The sequence below is a fragment of the Somniosus microcephalus genome, chromosome 3 (genome assembly GCF_052327205.1).
Source record: "Somniosus microcephalus isolate GS21.2 chromosome 3, FLI_Smic_1.0, whole genome shotgun sequence".
NCBI lineage: Eukaryota > Metazoa > Chordata > Chondrichthyes > Squaliformes > Somniosidae > Somniosus > Somniosus microcephalus.
The window spans coordinates 213,094,622-213,121,074 of NC_140989.1; the positions used below are offsets into that span (position 1 = coordinate 213,094,622).

Below are 26,453 nucleotides of genomic sequence, written 5' to 3' on the forward strand. Positions count from 1 at the left end.
CTCAGGTCCCACAGCAGAGGGCGAAGTGTTGGACACGCCTTCCCTGGACGAGAGCCTGGAGCAACTTTCGGAGGGGAGTGCAGCTGCTGGGACCAGTGGCGTCCAGCCACCCAGGAGGGCTGCGGGTGGGCCGCGGCCTTCCCCCCAGAGGGGGGAAGGATCGGAGGGGAGTGCAGTTGCTGCGGACATTCGGCGCCAGCAACGTGCCAAGGGTCGCCTAGCTCGGACCCCTGCTCCCCAGCGGGAGAGTCCCGCCTCCAGTCCGGCCACCTTCACCTCGGAGGAGGTGCGCCAGCTAGACCAAATGGCCGAGGATTCGGACCGCCGCCACACAGAGCTCATGCAGGTGGTGGGACGGATGCCTGAGGCCATCGAGTCGCTGGCGACCAGTGTGCGGGAGTTTGGGGCATCAAATGCCGAGAGTGGCCGGATGATGATGGAGGTCGTGGAACAGATGCCTCTGGCGATGGAGTCGCTGGCTGATGCCGTCAAGTCAGTGGCGGATGTGATGCGGGCGCAGACCAGGGCAACAGGGGCACTCACTGCTGCCACACGCGCTGCCTCAGCCAGGCATCGCCAGGACACCCGCCGCGCTGCAGCAGCACAGCGATCCGCCCTTCGGCTGATTGGTGCGGATCGTGCAGTGCGTGCCCAGGCGAGTGCCAGCGTGCGACATCACCAGCCAGCGCCTCCAATACACCAGCTTGCCCACATTGCGCCATCCGTCGCTGCCACTCCCCCAGTGGAGCGTCAACGGCAAGCGGCTGGAGCTGATGGTGGCCATGCACATGTGCGCCAATCAACAGCCGGCCCCTCGAGGCCCAAAGCCCGTGTAGGCCGCCCCCACAAGGCCATCTGGTGGAAGGACATCTGACCCTCAGGCGCCTTCCCCCAGCCTCGCAGCAGCCACTGGGCAGAGCTTGCGGAGGAGCAGCAGGCCGGGCAGGGGCGCCAAAAGGCTGGACAAGGTCTCGCCCTCGCGGGCCACTAAGTAGAGAGTGTGGCCAGCTTTCATTTTATATGGCGGTGGACATCTTTATTTTGCCCATGGTTGTTTTGTTTATGGGTATGTTTTTGGCGTTAAGGCCGAGGTTGAGGCCTGGTTTGTTCAAATGTGGAGTTACTCCTCCCCAGGTTGTGGGAGTGAGTCGTTTGTTGCACTTTTTGTGGGGGCCGTTGATTGTTTTTGGGATTCATGTGGGAAGGGGTTTCATTTTTGTCAAATATAAATTTATCTTTATTCAGACAGTGTCCATGGTTGTTCTTGTTAGTCTTTGTTGCCTTCGCCGGCTGAGGGCTTGTGGAGCGGCTGCAATCATCTTGCTTCATGGCCACAAGGCATTCCCTGACAGGGGGCTTAGAAGTTACGTTCAATAAGCTGGCGACGGACGGCCCTTGGACCTTGTCGCTCCCTCCTGGGAACGTACTCCTCCTCCTCCTCCTCCTGCTCCTCCTCCTGAGGTGGTGGTCCAACGTCAGGTGGCAGTGCCTGAATCCTGCGGAGAGCCAGGTTGTGTAGCATGCAGCAAACTACGACAAATTGGGAGACCCGTTGTGGCGAATACTGCAGCGATCCGCCGGAACGATCAAGGCAGCGGAACCACTGCTTGAGGACCCCAATAGTTTGCTCGATGATGTTTCTGCTCCTTTGATGGCTCTCGTTGTATGCCTCTTCAGCAGCGGTCCTGGGCGCGCGGAGCGGGGTCATGAGCCAGGTACACAAAGGATAGCCTTTGTCCCCGAGTAGCCATCCTCTTGGGGGAGGCTGTGCCTCGAACATGTCATGCACAGTACTCTGCCGCAGGATAAAGGCATCGTGGCAGCTGCCTGAAAAGCAGGCATTGACAGCCAGGATGCGCTGCTTGTGGTCACACACCAGCTGCACATTGAGAGAATGGTAGCCCTTCCGGTTGCGATACTGCTCGCCATGCTCCAGAGGTGCCCGCAAAGCCACATGCGTACAGTCAATGGCGCCCTGCACCAAGGGGAAGGCCGCGAGTCTAGCAAATCCCACTGCACGCTGATGCTGGCTCTCCAGGGCCATGGGGAAGGAGATGAATTGGCGTCTCCTTCTGAAAAGGGCATCGGTCACCTGGCGGATGCAGCGATGCACGCCAAACTGGGATATGTTCGCTATGTCCCCAACAGCAGATTGGAAGGAGCCGGTGGCATAGAAGTTCAATGCCACCATCACCCTCACTTCCACCGACAGAGACGTCCTGCACCTGAGCTTTGGACGCAGATCTCTGCGAAGCAGGTGGCAGATCTCTGCAACCACCTCCTTTCGGAATCTCAGCCTTCTTACACATCGCGCGCCACTCATGGTGAGGTAGGAGCGCTGCTGGCGGTATACCCTGACTGGGTAAGGCCTATGTTGCCGACGCCTGTTGCCCCCTCTGCCTCTAGCCAGGGCTGCCCCTCTGACCCCGCGTCTGCGAGCCCTACGCACATGGCGCTGAAACTCCGCATTGGCACCCCATGCAGCCCCCATCAAATGCTGGCAAACAGTCAAATTTCCAACAGGGCACTTGCAGCGCTTTGGCCTGAGTCCAAAAATACCTGAGCTATTGCTGCACGACACCAGTTAGCTCTCCTCCTTGTTGTGTGTCCAGAAATCCGTTGCACAAGAGTGTTTGCTGCAAAATGGCTGCCCTTTATACTGCAGGGTACGTGCCCTTTAATTTGCGCTCCCCGGGGCCCGCGTCGGCTGTGTTGCGTTCCATTTTACAAACGCTCTGGCCGCCAGCCGCACAATGGGGCGGTCCGACTGAAGTTTGGAATCGGGGCGCGCAAAGGGCGTTGCACGAGGATGTGACGTCATTTTCTGCGCACGCAGCCGGGCGGGCGCTAAACTTTACGCCGGCGCTAAGGGTCCACTTAATTTGGGGCGAGGCGCAAACTGCGCTGCGCCCGGGCGCTACACGCATAGCGCCCGAAATTCACTTCTCTTAAGGCGCTAACTGCTGGCGCAGCCAACTGAATTTCTAGGCCTAAGTGTCACAAAACATATTTGAAAGTTCTCTATCTGAATGCACGTAGCATTCGTAACAAAATAGACGAGTTAATGGCACAAATAACTACATATGGGTATGATCTTGTGGCCATTACAGAAACATGGCTGCAGGGTGACAATGCCTGGGAATTAAACATACCAGGTTATTTAACGATCAGGAAGGCCAGGCAGGAAGGAAGGGGAGGTGGGGTGGCTATGTTAATAAAGGAAGGAATCATTGTAATACAGAGAAATGATATTGGGTCAAAAGATCAGGATAATGAAACAGTTTGGGTGGAGGTAAGGAATAATAAGGGGAATAAAAAACTAGTGGGCGTAGTCTATAGGCCTCCGAACAGCTGCAACTATGTTGGACGGAGTATCAATCAGGAAATAGTTGAGGCATGTAATAAGGGAACATCTATAATTATGGGGGATTTTAACTATCATATTAATTGGACAAATCAAATTGGGCAGGGCTGCCTTGAGGATGAGTTCATTGAGTGTATTAGGGATGGGTTTCTTGAGCAGTATGTAACTGAACCGACCAGGGGGCAAGCAACCTTAGATCTGGTCCTGTGTAACGAGACAGGATTAATTAAAAATGTCCTAGTAAAGGATCCCCTTGGAATGAGTGACCATAACATGGTTGAATTCCATATTCAATTAGAGGGTGAGAAGGTTGGATCTCAAACAAGCGTGCTAAGCTTGAATAAAGGAGACTATGAAGGTATGAGAGCGGAATTGAGTAGAGTGGATTGGGAAATAGATTAAAGGATAAGACGATACATGATCAGTGGTGTACATTTAAGGAGTTATTTTACAACTTCCAAAAAAAAAATATTCCACTGAGAAGAAAAGGGTGCAAAAGAAAAGACAGCCATCTGTGGCTAAGTAAAGAAATTAAGGATAGTATTCGACTAAAAACAAGGGCATATAAGGTAGCCAAATCTAGTGGGAGGATAGAGGATTGGGAAAACTTTAAAAGACAGCAAAAAATAACAAAAAGATTGATTAAGAAAGGGAAGATAGATTATGAAAGTAAATTAGCAAAAAATATAAAAACAGATAGTAAGAGTTTTTATTGTTATATAAAAAGAAAAAGGGTGGCTAAAGTAAATGTTGGTCCCTTAGAGGATGAGACCGGGAAATTAATGGTGGGAAATATGGAGATGGCAAAAACACTGAATGAATATTTTGTATCAGTCTTTACATTAGAAGACACTAAGAATACCCCAACACTGGACAAACAGGGGGCTATGGGGGGGAGGAGCTAAACACGATCAAAATCACTAAGGAAGTGGTACTCGGTAAAATAATGGGACTCAAGGCGGGTAAATCACCTGGACCTGATGGCTTACATCCTAGGGTCTGAGGGTAGTGGCGGTAGGGATTGTGGATGCATTGGTAATAATTTTCCAAAACTCCCTGGACTCAGCAAAGGTCCCGGCAGACTGGAAAACTGCTAATGTAACACCCTTATTTAAAAAGGGCAGTAGACAGAAGGCTGGAAACTATAGACCGGTTAGACTAACATCTGTGGTAGGTAAAATTTTGGAGTCCATTATTAAGGAGACAGTAACAGGGCATTTGGATAATCATCGTTTAATAGGACAAAGTCAGCATGGTTTTATGAAGGGGAAGTCATGTTTGACAAATTTGCTGGAGTTCTTTGAGGAAGTAACATATAGGGTGGATAAAGGTGAACCAGTGGACGTAGTGTATTTAGACTTCCAAAAGGCATTTGACAAGGTGCCACACAAAAGATTATTGCTTAAGATAAAAAATCACGGGATTGGAGGTAATATTCTGGCATGGATAGAGGATTGGCTATCTAACAGAAAGCAGAGAGTTGGGATAAATGGTTCATTCTCAGAATGGCAATCAGTAACTAGTGGTGTTCCACAGGGGTCGGTGCTAGGTCCCCAACTCTTTACAATCTATATTAACGATTTGGAGGAGGGGACCGAGTGTAACATATCAAAGTTTGCAGATGATACTAAGATGGGAGGGAAAGCAGTGAGTGAGGAGGACATAAAAAACCTGCAAGGGGACATAGACAGGCTAAGTAAGTGGGCAGAGATTTGGCAGATGGAATACAATACTGGAAAGTGTGAGGTTATCCACTTTGGCAGGAAAAATCGTAGAGCAAGTTATTATCTTAATGGCAAGAAACTTGAAAGTACTGAAGTACAAAGGGATCTGGGGGTCCTGGTGCACAAAACTCAAAAGGTTAGTATGCAGGTGCAGCAAGTGATTAAGAAGGCCAATGGAATGTTGGCTTTCATTGCTAGGGGGATAGAATATAAAAATAGGGAGGTATTGCTTCAGTTGTACAAGGTATTGGTAAGACCGCACCTGGAATACTGCATACAGTTTTGGTGTCCATACTTAAGAAAAGACATACTTGCTTTCGAGTCAGTACAAAGAAGGTTCACTCGGTTAATCCCGGGGATGAGGGGATGGACATATGAGGAGAGGTTGAGTAGATTGGGACTCTACTCATTGGAGTTCAGAAGAATGAGAGGCGATCTTATTGAAACATATAAGATTGTGAAGGGGTTGGATCGGGTGGATGCGGGGAGGATGTTCCCGATGATGGGTGAAACTAGAACTAGGGGGCATAGTCTTAGAATAAGGGGCTGCTCTTTCAAAACTGAGATGAGGAGGAACTACTTCACTCAGAGGGTGGTAGGTCCATGGAATATGCTGCACCAAAAAGCTGCAGAAGCTACATCATTAAATAAATTTAAAACAGAAATAGACAGTTTCCTAGAAGTAAAGGGAATTAAGGGTTACGGGGAGTGGGCAGGAATTTGGACATGAGTCTAGGTTCGGATCGGACATGGCCCTGTGGGTAGCGGAGCGGGCCCAGGGGCCGTGTAGCCTGATCCTGCTCCTATTTCGTGTGTCTAATTCTGTTAGATTCAGGAGATGGTTCTGTGATAGTAGATTGGCGGTTAGGATCAGATCAGCTATGATCTTATTAAATGGCGGAGCAGGCTCGAGGGGCCGATTGGCCTACTCCTGCTCCTATTTCTTATGTTCTTATGTTCAACCCAAGCACCCCACCCAGCCGCCCCTTCAACCACCGTCTGCCCCACCTGTGACAGAGACTGTCGGTCCCGCATTGGACTCATCAGTCACCTGAGAACTCATTTTTAGTGTGGAAGCAAGTCATCCTCGGTTCCGAGGGACTGCCTAAGAGAGAAGAGGTAGCACTCTCGCCTCTGTGTCAGAACATTGTGGGTTCAAGCCCCACTCCAGAGACTTGAGCACAGAATCCAGGCCGGCACTCCAGTGTCAGTACTGAGGGAGTGCTGCTCTGTCGGAGGTGCCGTCTTTTGGATGAGACGTTAAACCAGGGCCCCGTCTCCCTTCTCAGGTGGATGCAAAAGATCCCATGGAACTATTTTGAAAAAGAGTAGGGGCGTCCTCCCTGGTGTCTTGGCCAATATTTATCTCTCAACCAACATCACTGAAACAGATTATTATCACATTGCTGTCTGTGGGAGCTTGCTGTGCACAAGTTGGCTGCCATGGTGCCTACATTACAACAGTGACTACACTTCAAAAGTACTTCATTGGCTGTAAAAACGCTTTGGGACGTCCTGAGGTCGTGAAAGGCCTCAGGATGTCCCAAATTCAAGTTACGAAATGCGGGTTACAAGAGTTACTCACCGCCCGACTTATGGTCTGGAGCATCCTCAGGGCCACCATAGATTCCACTTTCTCTTCAGGTTCCTCTGGGTAAGTTTTCAGGTAGACATGAAACCTGCACCAAGGAGAAGAACTAAAGAGAATAAGATATCCCCTCCAGACCACGCCTCCATCCCAAATATAATCCCACCACCCACCCACCCTTCCCCCTCCAAGTTCAGTCAAAGTTGCCTCCCCGCAACCCCCCCTAACCCACAATGAGTAACTATTGTGAAGCTCCGTGCAGAGCACTACACAGTGACCAGCTTTCCCAAATGTTGCTGATGTGTCTTGTCCATTTGGATCCAGTCCAGCAAGTCTGACGGACCATTACATCACTCAGCGCATGCCACATTCTCCCTTGCCACTGCTCCCAATATCCATTCCCTCCACCACCGGCGCACTGTGGCTGCAGTGAGTACGACCTGCACAATGTCCTGCAGCAACTCATCAAGGTTCTTTGGAGAGGACCTCCCTCCCCTGTGACCTCCCCCACCCAGTAAGACAAGGGCAGCAATATCTTGGGAACATCCTCACCTTCAAGGTCCCCTCCAAGTCACACAGCATCCCAGCTTGGGCATATATCATGCTTTGTTATTTGTCGCTGTGTCAGGATCCTGGAACTCCCTACCTAACTCCCATCTTAGGGCCAATCAATATAAAATAGTCACTAATAAATGCAATTGGGAAATCAATAGAAACTTCTCTACCCAAAGAGTGGTTAGAATGTGGATCTCGCAACAAGTGCAAGGAGCTCATGAACTTCTTTGTCACTAGGATTGAGGCCATCTGCTTCACTCCCTTCTCCTAGCCCACTGTGCCAAACTTCTCCTAAGGTTCCTCCCTGTCCTAGCCCTGAACTTGTATCTTTCTCGAGTTTCTATCCTGTCTCTCCTCATGCCCTCTCTGAACTCACCTTGTCCTTGAGACCCACCTCCGACTCCCTCAACCCTATTCCCACCAAACTGCTGACCACCCAACTTCCCCTTCTGGCCCCTATGTTAGCCGATATTGTTAATGGTTCTCACTCCTCAGGTACTGTCCCACACCCCTTCAAATCTGCCATCATCACCCTCCACCTCAAAAAACCTTTGACCCCTCATCCCTGGAAACTACTGCCCCATCGCCAACCTTCTTTTTCTCTCCAGATTCCTTGAACATGTTATGGCCTCCTAAATCCATGGCCATCTTTCCCGGAGCTTCATGTTTGAACCTCTCCAATCGGGTTTCTGCCCCTGCCACAGTACTGAAATGGCCCTTATCAAAGACACAAATGACATCCCCTGTGACTGTGACCATGGTGCACTATCCCTCCTCATCCTACTCGACCTATCTGCAGTCTATGTTGACCACACCATGCTCCTCCAATGCCTCTCCTCCGTTGTCCAGCTGGGTGGGACTGCACTCGCCTGGTTCCATTCCTATCTATCTAGTCGTAGCCAGAGAATCACCTGCAGTGGCTTCACTTCCCGCAGCCGCCCTTGTATCATTACTTGGTTCTATCCTTGGCCCCCTCCGATTTCTCATCTACATAATAAACTTGTTAGCAAAAGTAAAGCCCATGGGATTAAAGGGACAGTGGCAGTGTGGATATAAAATTGGCTAAGGGATAGAAAGCAGAGAGTACTGCTGAACGGTTGTTTTTCAGGCTGGAGGGAAGTATACAGTGTGTTCCCCAGGGGTTGGTGTTGGGACCACTGCTCTTTTTGATACATGTTAATGACATGGACTTAAGTATATAGGGCATAATTTCATAGTTTGCAGATGATAAGAAACTTAGAAATGTAGTAAACAATGAGGAGGATAGTAACAGACTTCAGGAGGACAGAGACAGACTGGTAAAATGGTACGTAGATGGTAGATGACATTTAATGCAGAGAAGTGTGAAATTATATATTTTGGTACAATGAAGAGAGGTAATATGAACTAAATGGTACAATATTAAAGAAGGTGCAGGAACAGAGAGACCTGGGGGTGTATGCACACAAATCTTTGAAGGTGACAGGACAAGTTGAGAAGGCTGTTCAAAAAGCATGTAGGATCCTGGGCTTTATTATTAATATAGGCATAGAGTACAAAAGCAAGGAAGTTATGCGAAACCTTTATAAAACACTGGTTGGGCCTCATCACGGGCATGATTCCTTCTGTGCAGTATAATTCTATCATTCTACGAATTACAGCTGTTAATTTTACCAAAGTGCAAAAATGCATCACCTCATGCTTACAATGACTTGTGTCTGCCACTTCTTAGCCCATTCCCCCATCTTATCAACAGCCCTTTGCAGCTTGATTTGGTCATAGAATCATAGAATCATAGAATCATAGAAAGTTACAGCACGGAAGGAGGCCATTTCGGCCCATCGTGTCCGCGCTGGCCAACAAACAGCTATCCAACCTAATCCCACTTCCCAGCTCTTGGTCCGTAGCCCTGCAGGTTAGAGCATCCCAAGTGCACATCCAGGTACTTTTTAAATGTGGTTCAGGTTCCTGCCTCTACCACCCTTTCTGGCAGAGAGTTCCAGACCCCCACAACCCTCTGAGTGAAGAAATGTCCCCTCAAATCCCCTCTAAACCTTCCACCAGTTACTTTAAATCTGTGCCCCCTGGTTTTTAACCCCTCTGTTAAGGGAAATAGGTCCTTTCTATCCACTTTATCTAGGCCCCCCATAATTCTATACACCTCAATAAGGTCTCCTCTCAGCCTCCTCTGTTCCAAGGAAAACAGACCCAGCCTATCCAGTCTTTTCTCATAGCTAAGATTGTCTACTCCCGGCAACATCCTTGTAAATCTCCTCTGTACTCTCTCTAGTGCAATCACATCTTTCCTGGTCTTCTAAAGAATTTTACTATCATCTGCACATTTTGACACCACTCCCTCTAGGTCTTTATCTAAATCATTGAGAGACACTGTGAACAGAAGTGGCCCCAGAACAGATCCCTGTTGGACACCACTACCCACTTCCAACCATTCTGAAAACCTGTCAACTCCTACTCTGTTTCTCCTTTCCAACCAATTTTGAATCCAGTTTGCTATCCTCCCTCTAATTCCATCACCCCTGTGCTCTCTGACCTACATTGGCTCCTGGTTCACCAATTCCTCAATTTTAAAATCCTCATCCTTATGATCACATCCCTCCATGGCTTTTACACGTCAAACTATTTGTAGGTAAACCTAAGATGGCAAACCTGCAATACTGACCAGTTCTGCTCCAATGACTTTTGAACTTCTGACTGAGCATGTAACAGCATGCTCATGGTAACCGGGTCACCGTTGTCAATCGCATCCAGAATCTCTCTGATAATCGGTGTGTTACACTGGAATAATTCCTCTGTGGGAGGGGGAGAGAGACACAGGAAGGAGACGGAAATGAATCAATCCCTGCAGCCATCAACCGTTCCTCCACTCTAATCCCCTTCCGCAGGTGCCCGGTTGGCTCCCGACATCGAGCGTGTTTTGTTTTGCAGAGACCGATTTCTCGACTGCCTCTCCCAGCATTGAGCCTCACCCATCGGTTGCTCGGCACCGAGCGGAACGGTAAACTGCGGGCAGCCCTCCTGTGACTTCCCGGTGCAGGCAGGGAGGCTCCTCACCGGGAGGACACGTGCTCCAGCAAAGCTGTACGGAACCGAGCGAGGCCACACACCACAGTGTCCGATTGTAAGGTTATGCACCAATGTTTATTGTTTCCCTGGTCTCGCCACGCAAACATTGACACCCAACACCGAGAGACATGGACAGCGCGGGAAGGTGAGCAGAAACCAGGCTCCCTTGAAGGCTCGTTCAGTAAAGACACTGTCCAGTGTGAAACTGAGCCATACAGTCCAGTGGAGGCCCAGGCTTCATCCCTGCTCAGTGCCGAACAGGCCTGGATGGAGCAATGGACAGCCCAGGCCCTCCTGGGATACGGAAGGGGGAAAACTCGGCCCGTCAGCTCCTCGTCACTCCCCACCCAGGCACGCCTGCCGGAGTCCGTGGTTGCAGTGTCAACCAAAGTCAAGATCGGCTCGGCTACGATGTCCTTCACGGCCGAACAGCTCGTGGACACTTAGGGGGCCAAACTCGGCGGCGTGCCAATGCCAGTGGACCTGAGCTCTCAGGACAACTCAAAACTTTCAGGTGAGGAGGGAAGGAGACGAGCGAGGGACTGAGTGATAACACACTGCTTGCAGCTCCCAGCAGCATCAACGGCCAACTAAAAATCAGAAACCTCCTGTGATTTACTGCTCGAGTATCAACTCAGCACTTAGATGTTAGTTATAAATTCCTTCAGCTTGTATCTGTTGTTCTATACATAAACCACCCAAACCCCTCGATTAGATTCCAGTCTGTAACTCACTCCCCGGGTATCTGTTATTCTATATATAAACCACCCGAACCCCTCGATTAGATTCCAGTCTGTAACTCACTCCCCGGGTATCTGTTATTCTATATATAAACCACCCGAACCCCTCGATTAGATTCCAGCCTGTAACTCACTCCCAGGTATCTGTTATTCTGTAGGAATGGCTAGATTCCTAACTAAAGGACTGAGGTCGAGTCAGTCTATCAAACAAACGATGTTTAATACTATTCAACAGAGTTTAACACGAAAACACAGGAGAACTAAATTACAGGTCTGTACTCTTTGCTGGCTCCATGAGGACTGCCTAGGGCGGCTCCCCAACCTGACGTCATGACGTCATCACGTTTTCCCGCCGCTGGAGGATCACATGATCAACGTGATGACATCATCGCGTTGGGTCTCATTCTTAAAGGGACCGCACTATGTACATGCAATAATATGAACAAAGATACAGATTCATTCTGTAGCTAATAATTTGTTAAAGATAATTATGTACATTAGATCAGAGTCCCCTGGTGGCTCTGCCACATGCGCCCCCCCAGAATTGTCTTCAACAGTAAAAGTCAATCAACTAGGAGGTCTGACAAGCCTGTCAGTGCGACTCCTGTATTCTTGGAGTGGACGTTGTTGAACAGCGGGCGGGCTGGCAGATGGAAGCCTTCGGTCTGGCGTGGATGTAGCAGGAGGTCGACCACGTCGTGGTGGCTGTGCGGTCTCTACTGGCCGGCCGATGTCCAGGTGTGCCGGTTTGAGACGGTCAATGGATATGTGGTCGGGTTTACCACCGATGTCTACAGAGAAACTCTTGTTGCCTGTCTCCAGTACGCGAAAAGGGCCTGTGTAAGGGACCTTGAGCGGATCCCTATGGGCATCATGACGAATGAATACAAATTCAGCATTCTTTAGCTCCGCTGGTACGTGTGAAGATGGAAGGCCGTGATGCGAAGCTGGGATAGGCGCAAAAGCCTTGGCTGTTTCCCGGTGGTTGCTGAGTTGGTCGGCTGCGGACCACGGCTCAGTTGGAAGCGGCAGGAAATCTCCCGGTACGCGGAGTGGCTGGCCGTACACGAGCTCCGCGGCGGACGATTGCAGGTCCTCTTTGGGTGCCGTGCGAAGACCCAACATGACCCACGGAAGCTTATCCACCCATCCGGTGCCTTGGAGGCTGGCCCTCAGCGATGCCTTTAACGATCTGTGGAAACGTTCGCACAAACCGTTTGCCTGCGGGTGATAGGCCGTGGTGCAGTGAAGCTTGGTGCCAAGACCCTGGGCCACAGCGTTCCAGAGCTCGGAAGAGAACTGTGGACCGCGGTCTGAAGAAATGTCCGCCGGAACGCCGAAACGTGCGACCCACGAGGAGAGGAATGCTCTGGCGACATCAGCGGACGTAGTAGATGCCAAAGGAACTGCCTCTGGCCATCTAGTAGTACGACCGACCATGATGAGGATGTGTGTGAACCCCTGTGACGGTGGAAGCGGCCCGACGAGGTCAACGTTGACATGGTCGAATCGCCGTTCTGGTACTGCGAATGTGGCCAATGGGGCCTTGACGTGGCGTTGCACCTTAGACTTTTGACAGACGACGCAGGTGTTAGCCCAGTCGCGGATATCCTTACGCATTCCTCTCCAAACGAACTTAGCCGACATTAATTTTTGAGATGCCTTCACGCCAGGATGCGAAAGCCCATGTATGGCGTCCAAAACTTTGCGGCGCCAGGCAATTGGAACGATCGGGCGGGGATCTCCCATGGAGACATCGCAGAGTAACGAGGTGCCTGCAGTGTGGAATTGCACATCGACCGGTTGGAGGCTAGAGGTGTCAGTGCGATACGCCTGTGTTTCAGGGTCGGATGCCTGATCGGTAGCCATGAGGGCATAATCGATGCCCAGCTGGACCGCCCGTACGGTCGCGCGAGAAAGGCAATCAGCTACCAAGTTGTCCTTGCAAGCTACGTGTTGGATGTCTGTCGTGAATTCTGAAATGAAAGTTAGCTGTCACTGCTGTCGAGCCGACCACGGTTCGGCGGTCTTGGCCATGGTGAAGGTCAGTGGTTTGTGATCTACAAATGCAGTGAAGGGACATCCTTCTAACAAAAAACGGAAATGGCGGATAGCCAGGAACAGCGCCAGCAACTCCCGGTCGAAAGTGCTGTATTTGCGTTCATTGCGCCGGAGTTGGCGGCTGAAAAACGCCAGTGGTTGCCACGTCCCGTTGACCCACTGTTCCTGTACGGCGCCTATGGCATAGTCGGAAGCGTCGGTGGTAAGGGCAATGGTGGCACCTGGCAGAGGGTGCGCTAACATATAGTTGCATTGGCTAGAGCGGTTTTTGTGTTGTCGAAAGCGTTGTCCATTTTGACCGTACAGGCTATTGTATCCTTTCCGGCCTTGCCTTTGAGGGCCTCGTAGAGGGGCTGCATGAGTCGTGCTGCCTTAGATACAAAGCGGTGGTAGAAATTCACCATGCCCAGGAATTCTTGACGAGCCTTGGTGGACTGTGGCCTTGGGAATGCCGTAATTGCTTCGACCTCTGACTGCAGTGGAATTGCGCCCTCCGAAGTAATGCGGTGGCCCAAGAAGTCAATCTGCTGTAGGCCGAACTGACACTTGGCCGGGTTGATTATGAGGCCATGTTGGCTGAGGCGCCGAAAGAGGGTGCGCAGATGGCAGACGTGTCCCTCTTTGGTAGAGGTGGCTATCAGGATGTCGTCAAGGTAGACAAATAAAAACCTAAGATCCCGCAGGACCGAGTCCATTAGTCGCTGAAAAGCCTGTGCAGCGTTCTTGAGCCCAAATGGCATCCGTAGAAACTCGAACAGTCCAAAGGGAGTGATGACTGCAGTTTTCTGGATGTCCTGCGGGTGTACGGGAACTTGGTGGTAGCCACGGACGAGGTCAACCTTGGAGAAGATTGAGTTTCCCGCCAAATGGGCGGAGAAATCCTGGATATGCGGGATCGGGTACCGATCGGGAGTAGTGGCATCATTAAGGCGTCGGTAGTCCCCGCATGGCCACCATCCACCGCCGGGCTTCGGGACAATGTGGAGAGGTGAGGACCAGGGACTATTTGACCGGCGAATAATCCCCAGCCGTTCCATCGTGGCAAACTCTGCCTTCGCAGCCGCGAGCTTGCCGGGTTCCAGGCGCCGAGCTCGTGCGTAAACTGGAGAGCCAGTCGTAGTAATGTAGTGCTCGACACCATGCTTAGTGGCCGAGGAGGAGATAGTGGGCCTGGTCAGCTCCGGGAATTCACCTAATAGGCGAGTGAACTCGTCCGGCGAGGGCAACGCGCAGGAGACAGTGTGCGACGTTGCAGAACTGCGGAAGCAAGGGATGGAGTGGAAGGTGGCCGCGTTGACCAATCGACGATTTCTTACATCCACCAAGAGGCTGTTGGCGCATAAGAAATCCGCGCCAAGGATGGCTTGCGAAACCTTGGCTGTGATGAATTCCCACTGAAACCGTTGCCCGCCGAAGCACACCTGGACCTGCCGTTTGCCAAAGGAACGAATGGCCCCACCATTAGCTGCCTCGAGGGAGAGGCCGTGCCTCCCAGACTGAATATCAAGTGCTGAGGCAGGAAGGATGCTACACTGCGCCCCGGTGTCGCATAAAAAGCGCCGTCCCGAGAGGGAATCTGTAATGTAGAGGAGCTTCCCGGAATTGCCAATCGCCATCGTGGCCGCGGAACATCCCTCAAACTCGGTCCTCCTTTTCTGGAGTTGCTGCTGGTGTTGATGTTGGTTTTTTTTTTTAGGCGCGAAACTGCAGGGAGGGCGGCAGCCTCTCGCTTTCACGCCGAAACGGGCGTGGTAAAAGCACAAGCCGGGGGATGGAGGTGTCGGGGCGGCGTTCGCGGGGGAGGGGTGCCTCGTGGCGGCGCAGGATGGCTGCGTGACCGCATAAATCGTATCTGCTTCTGCAGCAAGTGCTGCGCAATCTGTGGCTTCCGATCTGGCGAGGGCAGCCTGAACCTGCTCGGGTAGTTGACTCAGGAATAACTCCCGAAAGAGGAAACATTGTGGTTCGGAGCCAAGGAGCGTGAGCATCTGGCTCATTAACTGAGATGGCTTGGAATCGCCAAGCCCGGGCATAGCGAGCAGTTGGCGGGCACGCTCCGCCTTCGTGAGCCCGAAGACCTGTATTAACCGCCCTTTAAGAGTATTGTACTTGCTGTCAACCAGGGGGTTTTCGAGCAGGCTGATGATCCATGAGGCCGTGGAGCTGTCGAGTGCGGAGACCACGTAAAGGTAACGGGTCTGATCTGCAACGATGTTTCGGAGTTAGAATTGTGCTTCTGCTTGTACGAACCAGGAGGCCGCCTGTTGTTCCCAAAACTGTGGGAGCTTCAAAGCCACGGAGTTCGCTTCCATGTTTCGTCGCGCTTTGCTTCTTCCGCGAAAATTGTTCACGAAAATTCGGGGTCACCACTGTAGGAATGGCTAGATTCCTAACTAAAGGATTGAGGTCGAGTCAGTCTATCAAACAAATGATGTTTAATACTAATCAACAAAGTTTAACACGAAAACACAGGAGAACTAAATTACAGGTCTGTACTCTTTGCTGGCTCCATGAGGACTGGCTAGGGCGGCTCCCCAACCTGACTTCATCTCGTCATCACGTTTTCCCGCCACTGGAGGATCACGTGATCAACGTGATGACGTCATCGCATTTGGTCCCATTCTTAAAGGGACCGCGCTATGTACATGCAATAATATGAACAAAGATACAGATTCATTCTGTAGCTAATAATTTGTTAAAGATAATTATGTACATTAGATCAGAGTCCCCTGGTGGCTCTGCCACAATTCTATATATAAACCCCCCGAAACCCTCGATTAGATTCCAGCCTGTAAACTCACTCCTGGGTATCTGTTATTCTATATATAAACCCCCCCGAAACCATCGATTAGATTCCAGCCTGTAAACTCACTCCCGGGTATCTGTTATTCTATATATAAACCACCCGAACCCCCCGATTAGATTCCAGCCTGTAACTCACTCCCAGGTATCTGTTATTCTATATATAAACCACCCGAACAATCGATTAGATTCCAGCCAGTAACTAACTCCTAGGTATCGGTTATTCTATATATAAACCACCTGAACAATCGATTCGATTCCAGCCTGTAACTCACTCCCGTGTATCTGTTATTCTATATATAAACCCCCCGAACCCCTCGATTAGATTCCAGCCTGTAATTAGATTCCAGCCTGTAACTCACTCCCGGGTATCTGTTATTCTATATATAAACCCCCCGAACCCCTCGATTAGATTCCAGCATGTAACTCACTGCCGGGTATCTGCAATTGCTTTTTGTGACCTGTCCCATGCTGGGGAAGGTTAGATGGGGTTACTCTGGCTGGAGCGAGTTGCCGTGCTAAAGGTTCTGCACCCACCTGGGTTGATGTTCCTGTTGAAGAACTTGCCAATGATCCAATTGATCTTGAGTTTTCTCTCCTTCTCAGTGCGCAAGTTGTGGAGATTCTCCACCGCCTGCCAGAAGAGCAGCGGAGACTCCGCATCATAGGCCTCCAGCAACCTCTGGAAGAAGAGCATGTCTGTACGGCTCATCATCACATCCACCAGGCTCCTGCCAAGACACACAGCAAGTCAGAGGTCAAAGGCCCCTCAAACTCCACTCCAACCCTTGAGACCATCACCAATGCCATTGGTGGGTTCAATCTGTGCCAGGCCAAGCGAACGGGTACAAATGTAATTGGTAAATAATTGTGCTTAGTCAGAAGGAGGTGGTCAGCACTGGAAATGCAGCATCCATTCAGGGCAGGTAGAGCATGGGTTAGATACAGAGTACAGCTCCCGCTACAATCTCCCATCAAACACTCCCAGGGCAGGTACAGCATGTGTTAGATAAAGAGTAATGCTCCCTCTACACTGTCCTATCAAAGACTCCCAGGGTAGGTACAGCACGGGTTAGATACAGAGTAAAGCTCCCTCTACACTGTCCCATCAAACACTCCCAGGGCAGGTACAGCACGGATTAGATACAGAGTAAAGCTCCCTCTACACTGTCCCATCAAACACTCCCAGGGCAGGTATAGCACGGGTTAGATACAGAGTAAAACTCCCTGCATCATGGTGCAATAGTGCAGTAGAAGAATGTCCCATTATGTCCAAGTACAATATTTCCATTTCTTGTGTCAGCCTAACTGCTGCCTCTAAGAAAGTTTGCCACGGATTCATCACTCATTCGGAACTGGCCTTTCACACAGATTGCTCGGAGACATCAGTCCTAGCACAGTGAGGTGACTGTACCTGAACCCAGAATTCAAGGCGCGAGATCAGCCTCTCACCGACCGCATCATCTGCACTCCACAGGCGATGGGTTTGGAGCCTATTTCGAGCAACGGCAAGAATGGATCTCCCGAGGGTGCGGAGCCGTGGCCCAGCCGTAGGCCCAGCCCTAGGCACAACCCCCGGTGTGAGTCGAATCCTGAGTGGCCAAGCCCAAGGCCCAGCCCCAGGCCCAGGGCCAAATCCAAGGCACATCCCCCCCAGTGTGGGTCGAATCCTGAGTGGCCAAGCCCAAGGCCCAGCACCAGGCCCAGCCCCAGGCCCTCTTCCTGCCCCCCAGCCCCCAGTGTGAATCCAATCCTGTGTGTCCCAGGCCCAGTCGAATCCAGAGTGTCCCAGACACAGACCCTCCACCCACCCCAGTCTGAGATGAATCCTGAGGGAGCAGAGACCAGGGCCAGGCACAGGCCTGCCCCCCACCCCCGATGTGAATTTAATCTCGAGTGAGCGGAGCCCAGGGCCAGGCCCACAGTGAGGCAGCCTTACTTAGGAATTGCTTTGGATCTGGTTATGATGTTCTTCCCATCTCTCATGTATCTCAGGTTCAGCTTTGTCCACAGTTTGTCTCGTAAGGCCTCTCTGTTTATCAGACCTGTGATTAAAATGACAGAGATTGATAGATTTTATTAGGTAAGGGTATTAAGGGTTACAGAACCAAGGCGAGTACATAGAGTTGTGATACAGCTCAGAAACTAAACAAGGGTTGCCTTGCGTGGAGGATTCAGGCACTTTGATGGTGTTCAGCAACCCCCCAGCTCCCACCACCTCTGCTGATGCAGGCCGGGCTCTCATCCCACTGCAAGCCCTCCAGTCAACCTCAACCGCCCGGTCGTTCCGCGAGCGCGAGCCCAGGTGTAGGTGGTTATTCGACCACGGAGGGCAGCACAGTCGCCACCTCCCCGCCTGATGCCCACACACAGCACAGGTGGGTGGGGGTTGAGGGTGGTCACTGGTGAGTGATCAGGATCCCCTCTCACAGCTGGGTTTCCCCTTTACACTAAAGCAAGGATACGGAGGCCAGTTGCAGCAGCCCTGGGCTGAGATCAGCTCGTGGACTTAGGATGTTACTGTCCTTGGGATCTGGCAGGGCTCAGTACCAATGCGGGTCAGTGCCAGTTACTGTCATGGGTGAGCCGGGTTGTGTACTGTTGCTGTTTAACTAAACTCTGGATCATTAGTCCAGGCCTCTGGATTACTAGCCCAGTGAAATTGCCACTATGCTACCATTCCCACTGTAGTGCACTGTTTAAACAGACTCTGTTTGCTGTAATGTGCTGTTTAAATAGACTTTGCTTTCTGTAGTGCACTGTTGAAATAGACTGTTTGCTGTAAACTGCTTAAATAGAGTCTGTTTGCTGTTTTGTTCTGTTTAAATAGACTGTTAGCTATAATGCACTATTTAAATAGACTCTGTTTGCCATTCTGCGTTGTTTAAATAGACTCTGTTTGCTGTTTTGTTCTGTTTAAATAGACTGTTAGCTGTAGTGCGCTATTTAAATCGACTCTGTTTGCTGTTTGTCCTGCTTTATATTCTGCCTCCAGCTCATTGGCTGAACCAGTTGTGTCAATACTGATCAAAAACTGTCGATTGGTTAAAAGTGAAAAGATTGGTGTATGGTGGGGTCAGAGGTGATAAACTGATACATCTTAAGGTCTTTCAGCCATTTGTGGTACTGGCCAGTGAATTGCTATTAATGGTGTCTGCCCCATACGTACCCAGCAGAGCAATTTTCTTGTAATATCGGTGAAAGTTCTTGCTCAGCTCCTCAATGGCCAGCTTCGGGTACTTGAGTGCTAGTTCCTCAAAGGTCATGTCCTTGATGTCTGTGGTGAGGGTCGGGGGATGGGAGAGAGAAACCAAAGAGGAAACACGAGGTCAGTGCCAGGGGCCAATATCAATGATTCGCCTCAATAGCTGACAGACATAAGCACCGTATTGAAATAGTAGTGGATCCATGCCAAACAAATGGCTCATTTACAAACCCCCTGGAACATAGGAACAGGAGGAGGCTATTCAGCCTCTCGAGCCTGTTCCACCATTCAATTGGATCATGGCTGATCTGTACCTCAGCTCTATATTACATTCCTTACCCAACAAAAATCTTGCAATCTCAGTCTTGAAAGCTGCAATTCTCCCAGCATCCACAGCCTTTTGGAGGAGAAAGTTCCACATTTCCACTACCGTGGGCTCAAAACAGCATCACACTGGGATATCAGTTAAGTGTGCACTGGATAATGATCAGGAACAGGGACGCCGGATATGGATTGAGAGCAGGGACTCTGGATAAGGATCGAGAGCAGGAGGTCCTGGATAATGATCAGGAGCAGGCACTCCGGATAATGATCAGAATCAGGGCCTCCAGATAATGCCCAGGAGCAGGCACTCCGGATAATGATCAGGATCCTAGTTGTAGTCCTCTGACTAAGAGCAGTTACCTCAGCTCAGGTCCAGGATAGAATGCACTCCTGTTGGTCTGGAGGGCTGACGACCACAGCACACAAGGAGTGTGTCCACTCACCCTTTAGGATTTGTTCCCGTCTAGTCATTCCTGACCTCAGGAATGTTTTTATATGAACATAGGAACAGGAGTAGGCCATTTAACCCCTCAAACCTGTTCCACCATTTAATGAGATGAAGGCTGATCTGTGACCTAACTCCATATATCCGCCTTTGCCTGATATCTCTTAATACCTTTGGTTAACAGACTTAAAATTAACAATTGATCGAGCATCAATAGCCGTTTACAGAAGAGAGTTCCAAACTTCTACCAGCCTTTGTGTGTAGAAGTGTTTCCTAATTAGTTGAGGCCCCAGCACAGATCGCTGCGGGACACCATTGGTCACAACCTGACAATTAGAGTAACTACACATTATCCCTACTCTCTGTCTCCTGCCGCTCAGCCAATTTCCTAACCAGGTCAATAATTTGCCTTCAATTCCATGGGCTTCACCCTTAGTTAACAGTCTCTTATGAGGGACTTTATCAAATGCCTTCTGGAAGTCCATATAAATAACATCCATACACATTCCCCTGTCATCTACTTTAGTCACCTCCTCAAAAAATTCAATCAGGTTTGTCAGGCATGACCTACCTTTTACAAATCCATGCTGGCTCTCTCTGATCAGCTGAAGTTTTGCGAGCTGTTCAGTCACCCTATCCTTAATTATAGACTCTAGCAATTTCCCACAACAGATGTTAGGCTAACTGGTCTATAATTTCCTAGTTTCCCCCCTCTCGCCATTTAGTAAAAGCGGCGTGACATGTTTCCTGAATCAAGCGAACTTTGGAAGATTATAGTTAGGGCATCTGCAATGTTCTCACCTACTTCCTTTAAAACCCTGGGATGGAAACCATCTGGTCCTGGGGATTTGTCACTCCTTAGTGCCATTATTTTCTTCATTATTGTTAATTTGCTTACGTTAATTTTATTGAGTCCCTGTCCCTGATTCAATATTAGTTTCCTTGGGATTTCCGGCATGCCATCCTCTTCTACTGTAAATACTGACGCAAAATTATTATTCAACATGTCTGCCATTTCCATATTGTCATTGACAATATCACTGTTAATTTTTTAAGGGGCCAACATTGCTCCTGATCACCATCTTTTTCCTAATATAATTGTAAAAATGTTTTGTGTTTTATAATGGATGTTCTGAACAGGTTTTTTTATGCAGTAGCAATGTTTGTGAGGGCTGAGTTATAAACTGCATTGTTTTCTAATTAATCCCTCTTCTGTATCCAAATAAGGCAAAATTAATGGACTGAATCTCAATCTCAAGCTGATAACAAGTGACCCGCCCGATTCCTGCCCTCATATCATTCTCCAACCTGTTGTTTGTGCTGTTACAGAGAAGCAGCTCCCAGCAGCTCGGGGTTTAAACATCTCAAGGCCCTCGGCCTGGAATCGAGGAGTCAGCTGGGGGTGGCAACCCATACTGGAGTTCCTCACCTACATGGCCATACATGGCCTCAACAGTGTCTTCATAGGCTATTCAGTCATGGAGAGCATCACAGCGAAGCAGAACCTGTCCACCCCTGCACACACACACACATATATACAAACACATTTATACACGCACACACATATATACAAACATATTTACACACCCACACACATATATACAAACAAATTTACACACACACATATATACAAACATATTTACAGATGCACACACATATATACAAACATATTAACACATGCACACACGTAAATACAAACATATTTACAAACATATATACATATACACACATATTTACACACGCACACATATTTATACAAACACACTTACACACGCGCACACATTTTTACAAACATCTTTACACACGCACACACATATCTACAAAGATATTTGCACATGCACATACATGTACAAACATAATTACACAGGCACACACATACATACAAACATATTTACACAGGCACACACATATATACAAACATATTTACATAGGCACACACATATATACAAACATATTTACACATGTGCACACATATCTACAAACATTTACACGCACACACATATATACAAACATATTTACAGATGCACATACATATACAAACATATTTACACAGGCACACACATATATACAAACATATTCACATAGTCACACACATATATACAAACATATTTACACACACTCACATATATACAAACATATTTAAACAGGCACACACATATATACAAACACATTTACACACGCACATACATATACAAACATATTTACACACACACACACATATATACAAACATTTTTACACAGGCACACACATATACAAACATATTTACAGAGACACACACTTATACAAACATATTTACACAGGAACACACATATATACAAACATATTTAAACAGGCACACATATAAACAAACATATTTACACACACACACATATATATACAAACATATTTACGCATGTACACACACATACAAACATATTTACACAAACACCCATATATACAAACATATTTGGTCCTGGTCCCTCAACACCTCCTCTCTGGTGAAGAAGGCCCAGCAGCGCCTATATTTCTTAAGGAGGCTGAAGGGATGTAATCTGTCACCCCTGATCCTCTCTAACTTTTACCGCTGCACTATAGAGAGCATCCTGACAAACTGTATCACAGTACGGTATGGCAGCTGTAGCTACTATGACCAGAAAGCCCTGCAGCGGGTAGTCAAAACTGCCCAACGCATTACCAGCACCCGGCTACCGACCATAGAGCACATATACCAGAAACGCTGTCTATTGAGGTCACGGTCCATCATCAAAGACCCTACCCACCCCAGCCACAGTCTGTTCGCCCTCCTACCATCTGGGAGATGCTACAGATGCATTCGCACCCGTACGACCAGATTTAGGAACAGCTTCTTTCCCAGGGCTGTCATCCTACTGAACTCCACAAATAAACTCTAAAGCCTGCACATCTGCCAATGCACTTTATTATGGTCATATTTATGTTAATATACTACAAGCCAAATGTATGTTGAATGTTTAAATGTCTTAATCCAAATGTACACTCTCGGGAGCCGCAAGCCTACATTTCGTTGTACTGCACATGTGCACTAACAATGACAATAAAAGTTGATTTGATTTTGATATTTGCACAGGCACACACGTAAATACAAACATATTTGCACACACACACACATATATAACATATTTACACCCGCACACACATATATACAAACATATTTACACACGCACACACATATATAAAACATATTTACACAGGCACACACATATATACAAAATATTTACATATACGGAAACACATATATACAAACATATTTACACAGGCACACACATATATCCAAACATATTTACACAGGCACACACATAAATACAAACATATTTACACACGCACACACATATATGCCAACATATTTAAACATGCACACACATATATACAAACATATTTACACAAACACACACATATACAAACATATTTACACATGCACACACATATATACAAAGATATTTACACACACACACACAAACATATTTACACAGACACACACATATATACAAACATATTTACACACGCACGCACATATATAAACACATTTACACAGGCACACACATATATACAAACATATTTACACACACATGCACATATATACAAACATATTTACACACGCGGACATATATACAAACATATATACACAGGCACACACATATATACAAACATATTTACACACGCATGCACATATATAAAAACATATTTACACATGCACACACATATATACAAACATATTTACACACCCACGCGCATATATACAGACATATTTACACACGCACGCACATACGAAGGAAGACACAAAAAACCTCCCTGGGATATCGGGAAAAATAGGGACATTGGCAAAGGAGGAACTGACGCAAATCAATATCTCTAAGGATATGGTGTTAAGGAAGCTAAAGGGATTGAAGGTGGACAAATCCCCAGGGCCTGATAACATGCATCCTAGGGTACTGAAGGAGGTGGCCCTAGAGATAGCGGATGCACTAAGGATGATTTTTCAGAATTCATTAGACTCGGGAACAGTGCCGATGGATTGGAGGGTAGCTAACGTTACCCCACTATTCAAAAAGGGGGGTAGGGAAAAAGCAGGTAATTACAGACCTGTAAGCCTTACATCAGTTGTGGGCAAAATGCTGGAGTCCATCATTAAGGATGAAATAGCGGAGCACTTAGCAAATGGGGACAGGATAGGACAGAGTCAACATGGATTTACAAAGGGTAAATCGTGCTTGACTAATCTATTGGAATTTTTTGAGGGAGTAACTGGTAGAATAGATGGGGGAGAGCCAGTAGATGTGGTGTACCTGGACTTCCAAAAGGCCTTCGATAAGGTCCCACATAAAAGATTAGCATGGAAAATTGAGGCTCATGGGATAAAGGGGAAAGTTTTGGCGTGGATAGGGAACTGGCTGTCAGATAGAAAACAGAGAGTTGGAATAAACGGCTCATTTTCTGAATGGCAGGCAGTAACAAGTGGGGTACCACAGGGATCTGTCCTGGGCCCCCAGCTGTTCACAATTTACATTAATGACCTGGATCAGGGAGTCGGATGCAGCATTTCCAAATTTGCAGACGACACTAAACTAGGAGGTGGGGTGGGCTCAGAGGAAGAGACCAGGAAGCTCCAGAGCGATTTGGACAGACTGGGCGATTGGGCGGATAAATGGCAGATGCACTATAATGTGGACAAGTGCGAAGTTATCCACCTTGGGTGCAGGAACGGGAGGGCAAATTATTATTTAAATGGCAATAGATTGGGAGAGGGGGAAGTACAGAGAGACCTGGGTGTTCTTGTACACCAGTCACTGAAGGCGAGCATGCAGGTGCAACAGGCGGTCAAGAAGGCAAACGGTATGCTGGCCTTCATAGCAAAAGGGTTAGAATACAGGAACAGGGATACCTTGCTGCAGCTGTACAGGGCACTGGTGAGACCACACCTCGAGTACTGTGTACAGTTTTGGTCGCCTCATCTGAGGAAGGATGTTCTTGCCATGGAGGGGGTGCAGCGGCGATTCACCAGGCTGATACCAGGAATGGCGGGAATGACCTATGAGGAGAGACTATGTAGTTTAGGGATGTACACACTGGAGTTTAGAAGATTGAGAGGGGACCTCATAGAAGTGTATAAAATTCTGACAGGTCTAGACAGACTGGATGCAGAAGGAATGTTTCCCTTGGCGGGTGAGAACAGAACTAGAGGACATAATTTAAGGATAAGGGCTAAACCATTTAGGACAGAGATGAGGGGGAATTTCTTCACTCAGAGAGTGGTGAACCTGTGGAACTCATTGCCACAGAGGGCAGTGTACGCCAGCTCATTAAATATATTTAAGAGGGAATTAGATATATTTCTACGGGCAAAAGGGGTTAAGGGTTACGGAGAGAAGGCGGGGACGGGATACTGAATTAAAGGATCAGCCATGATCTCATTAAATGGCGGAGCAGGCACGAAGGGCCGAATGGCCTACTCCTGCTCCTATCTTCTATGTATCTATGTATATACAAACATATTTACACACGCACAGACATGTATACAAACATATTTACACAGGCACACACATGTATACAAACATATTTACACAGGCACACACATATACAAACATATTTACACACCCACACACATATTTACAAACATATTTACACAAGCACGCACATATATACAAACATATTTACACTCACACATACATATATACAAACATATTTACACACACACATACATATATACAAACATATTTACACATGCACGCACATATATACAAACACATTTACACACGCACATACATATATACAAACATATTCACATACGTACACACACATATACAAACATTTGTACACATGCGCACAAATATATACAAACATACTTACACACACACACATATATACAAACATATTTACACACGCGCACACACATATATACCAACATATTTACACATGCACACACATATATACAAACATATTTACACAGGCACACACATATATACAAACATATTTACATACGCACACACATATATACAAATATATTTACACACACACACACACATATACAAACATATTTACACAGGCACACACACATATATAAACATATTTACACAGGCACACAGATATACACAAACATATTTACACATGCACACACATAAATACAAACATATTTACACACACGCAGACTTATATACAAACATATTTACACACGTACACACATATGTACAAACATATTTACTCAGGCACACACATATATACAAACATATTTACACAGGCACACACATATATACAAACATATTTAAACATGTACACACATATATACAAGCATATTTACACACACATACATATATAAATATATTTACACAGGCACACATACCTATACAAACATATTTACACACGCACACACATATATACAAATATATTTACACACACACATATTCAAACATATTTACACAGGCACACAGATATATACAAACATATTTACACATGCACGCACATAAATACAAACATATTTACACACACGCAGACATATATAAACATATGTACACGCACACATATACACAAACATATTTACACACGCATACATATATACAAACATATTTACA

General features: G+C 47.8%; 1 protein-coding gene across 1 annotated transcript in view; it reads right to left on the minus strand.

The window, feature by feature from the left end:
- Positions 1 to 19,169, minus strand: part of LOC147121707 (uncharacterized) — a 52,299-nt gene extending 33,130 nt beyond the window's left edge. The window contains exons 1-3 of the mRNA XM_085977988.1: positions 19,067 to 19,169; positions 17,837 to 17,942; positions 6,674 to 6,767 (exon numbers count right to left, since the gene is read on the minus strand). Coding sequence (XP_085834114.1) covers positions 6,674 to 6,767; positions 17,837 to 17,942; positions 19,067 to 19,163 — 297 coding nt within the window. The 5' untranslated portion in view covers positions 19,164 to 19,169. The remainder of the gene's footprint in view (positions 1 to 6,673; positions 6,768 to 17,836; positions 17,943 to 19,066) is intronic.
- Between the last annotated feature and the right edge of the window lie 7,284 nt (positions 19,170 to 26,453).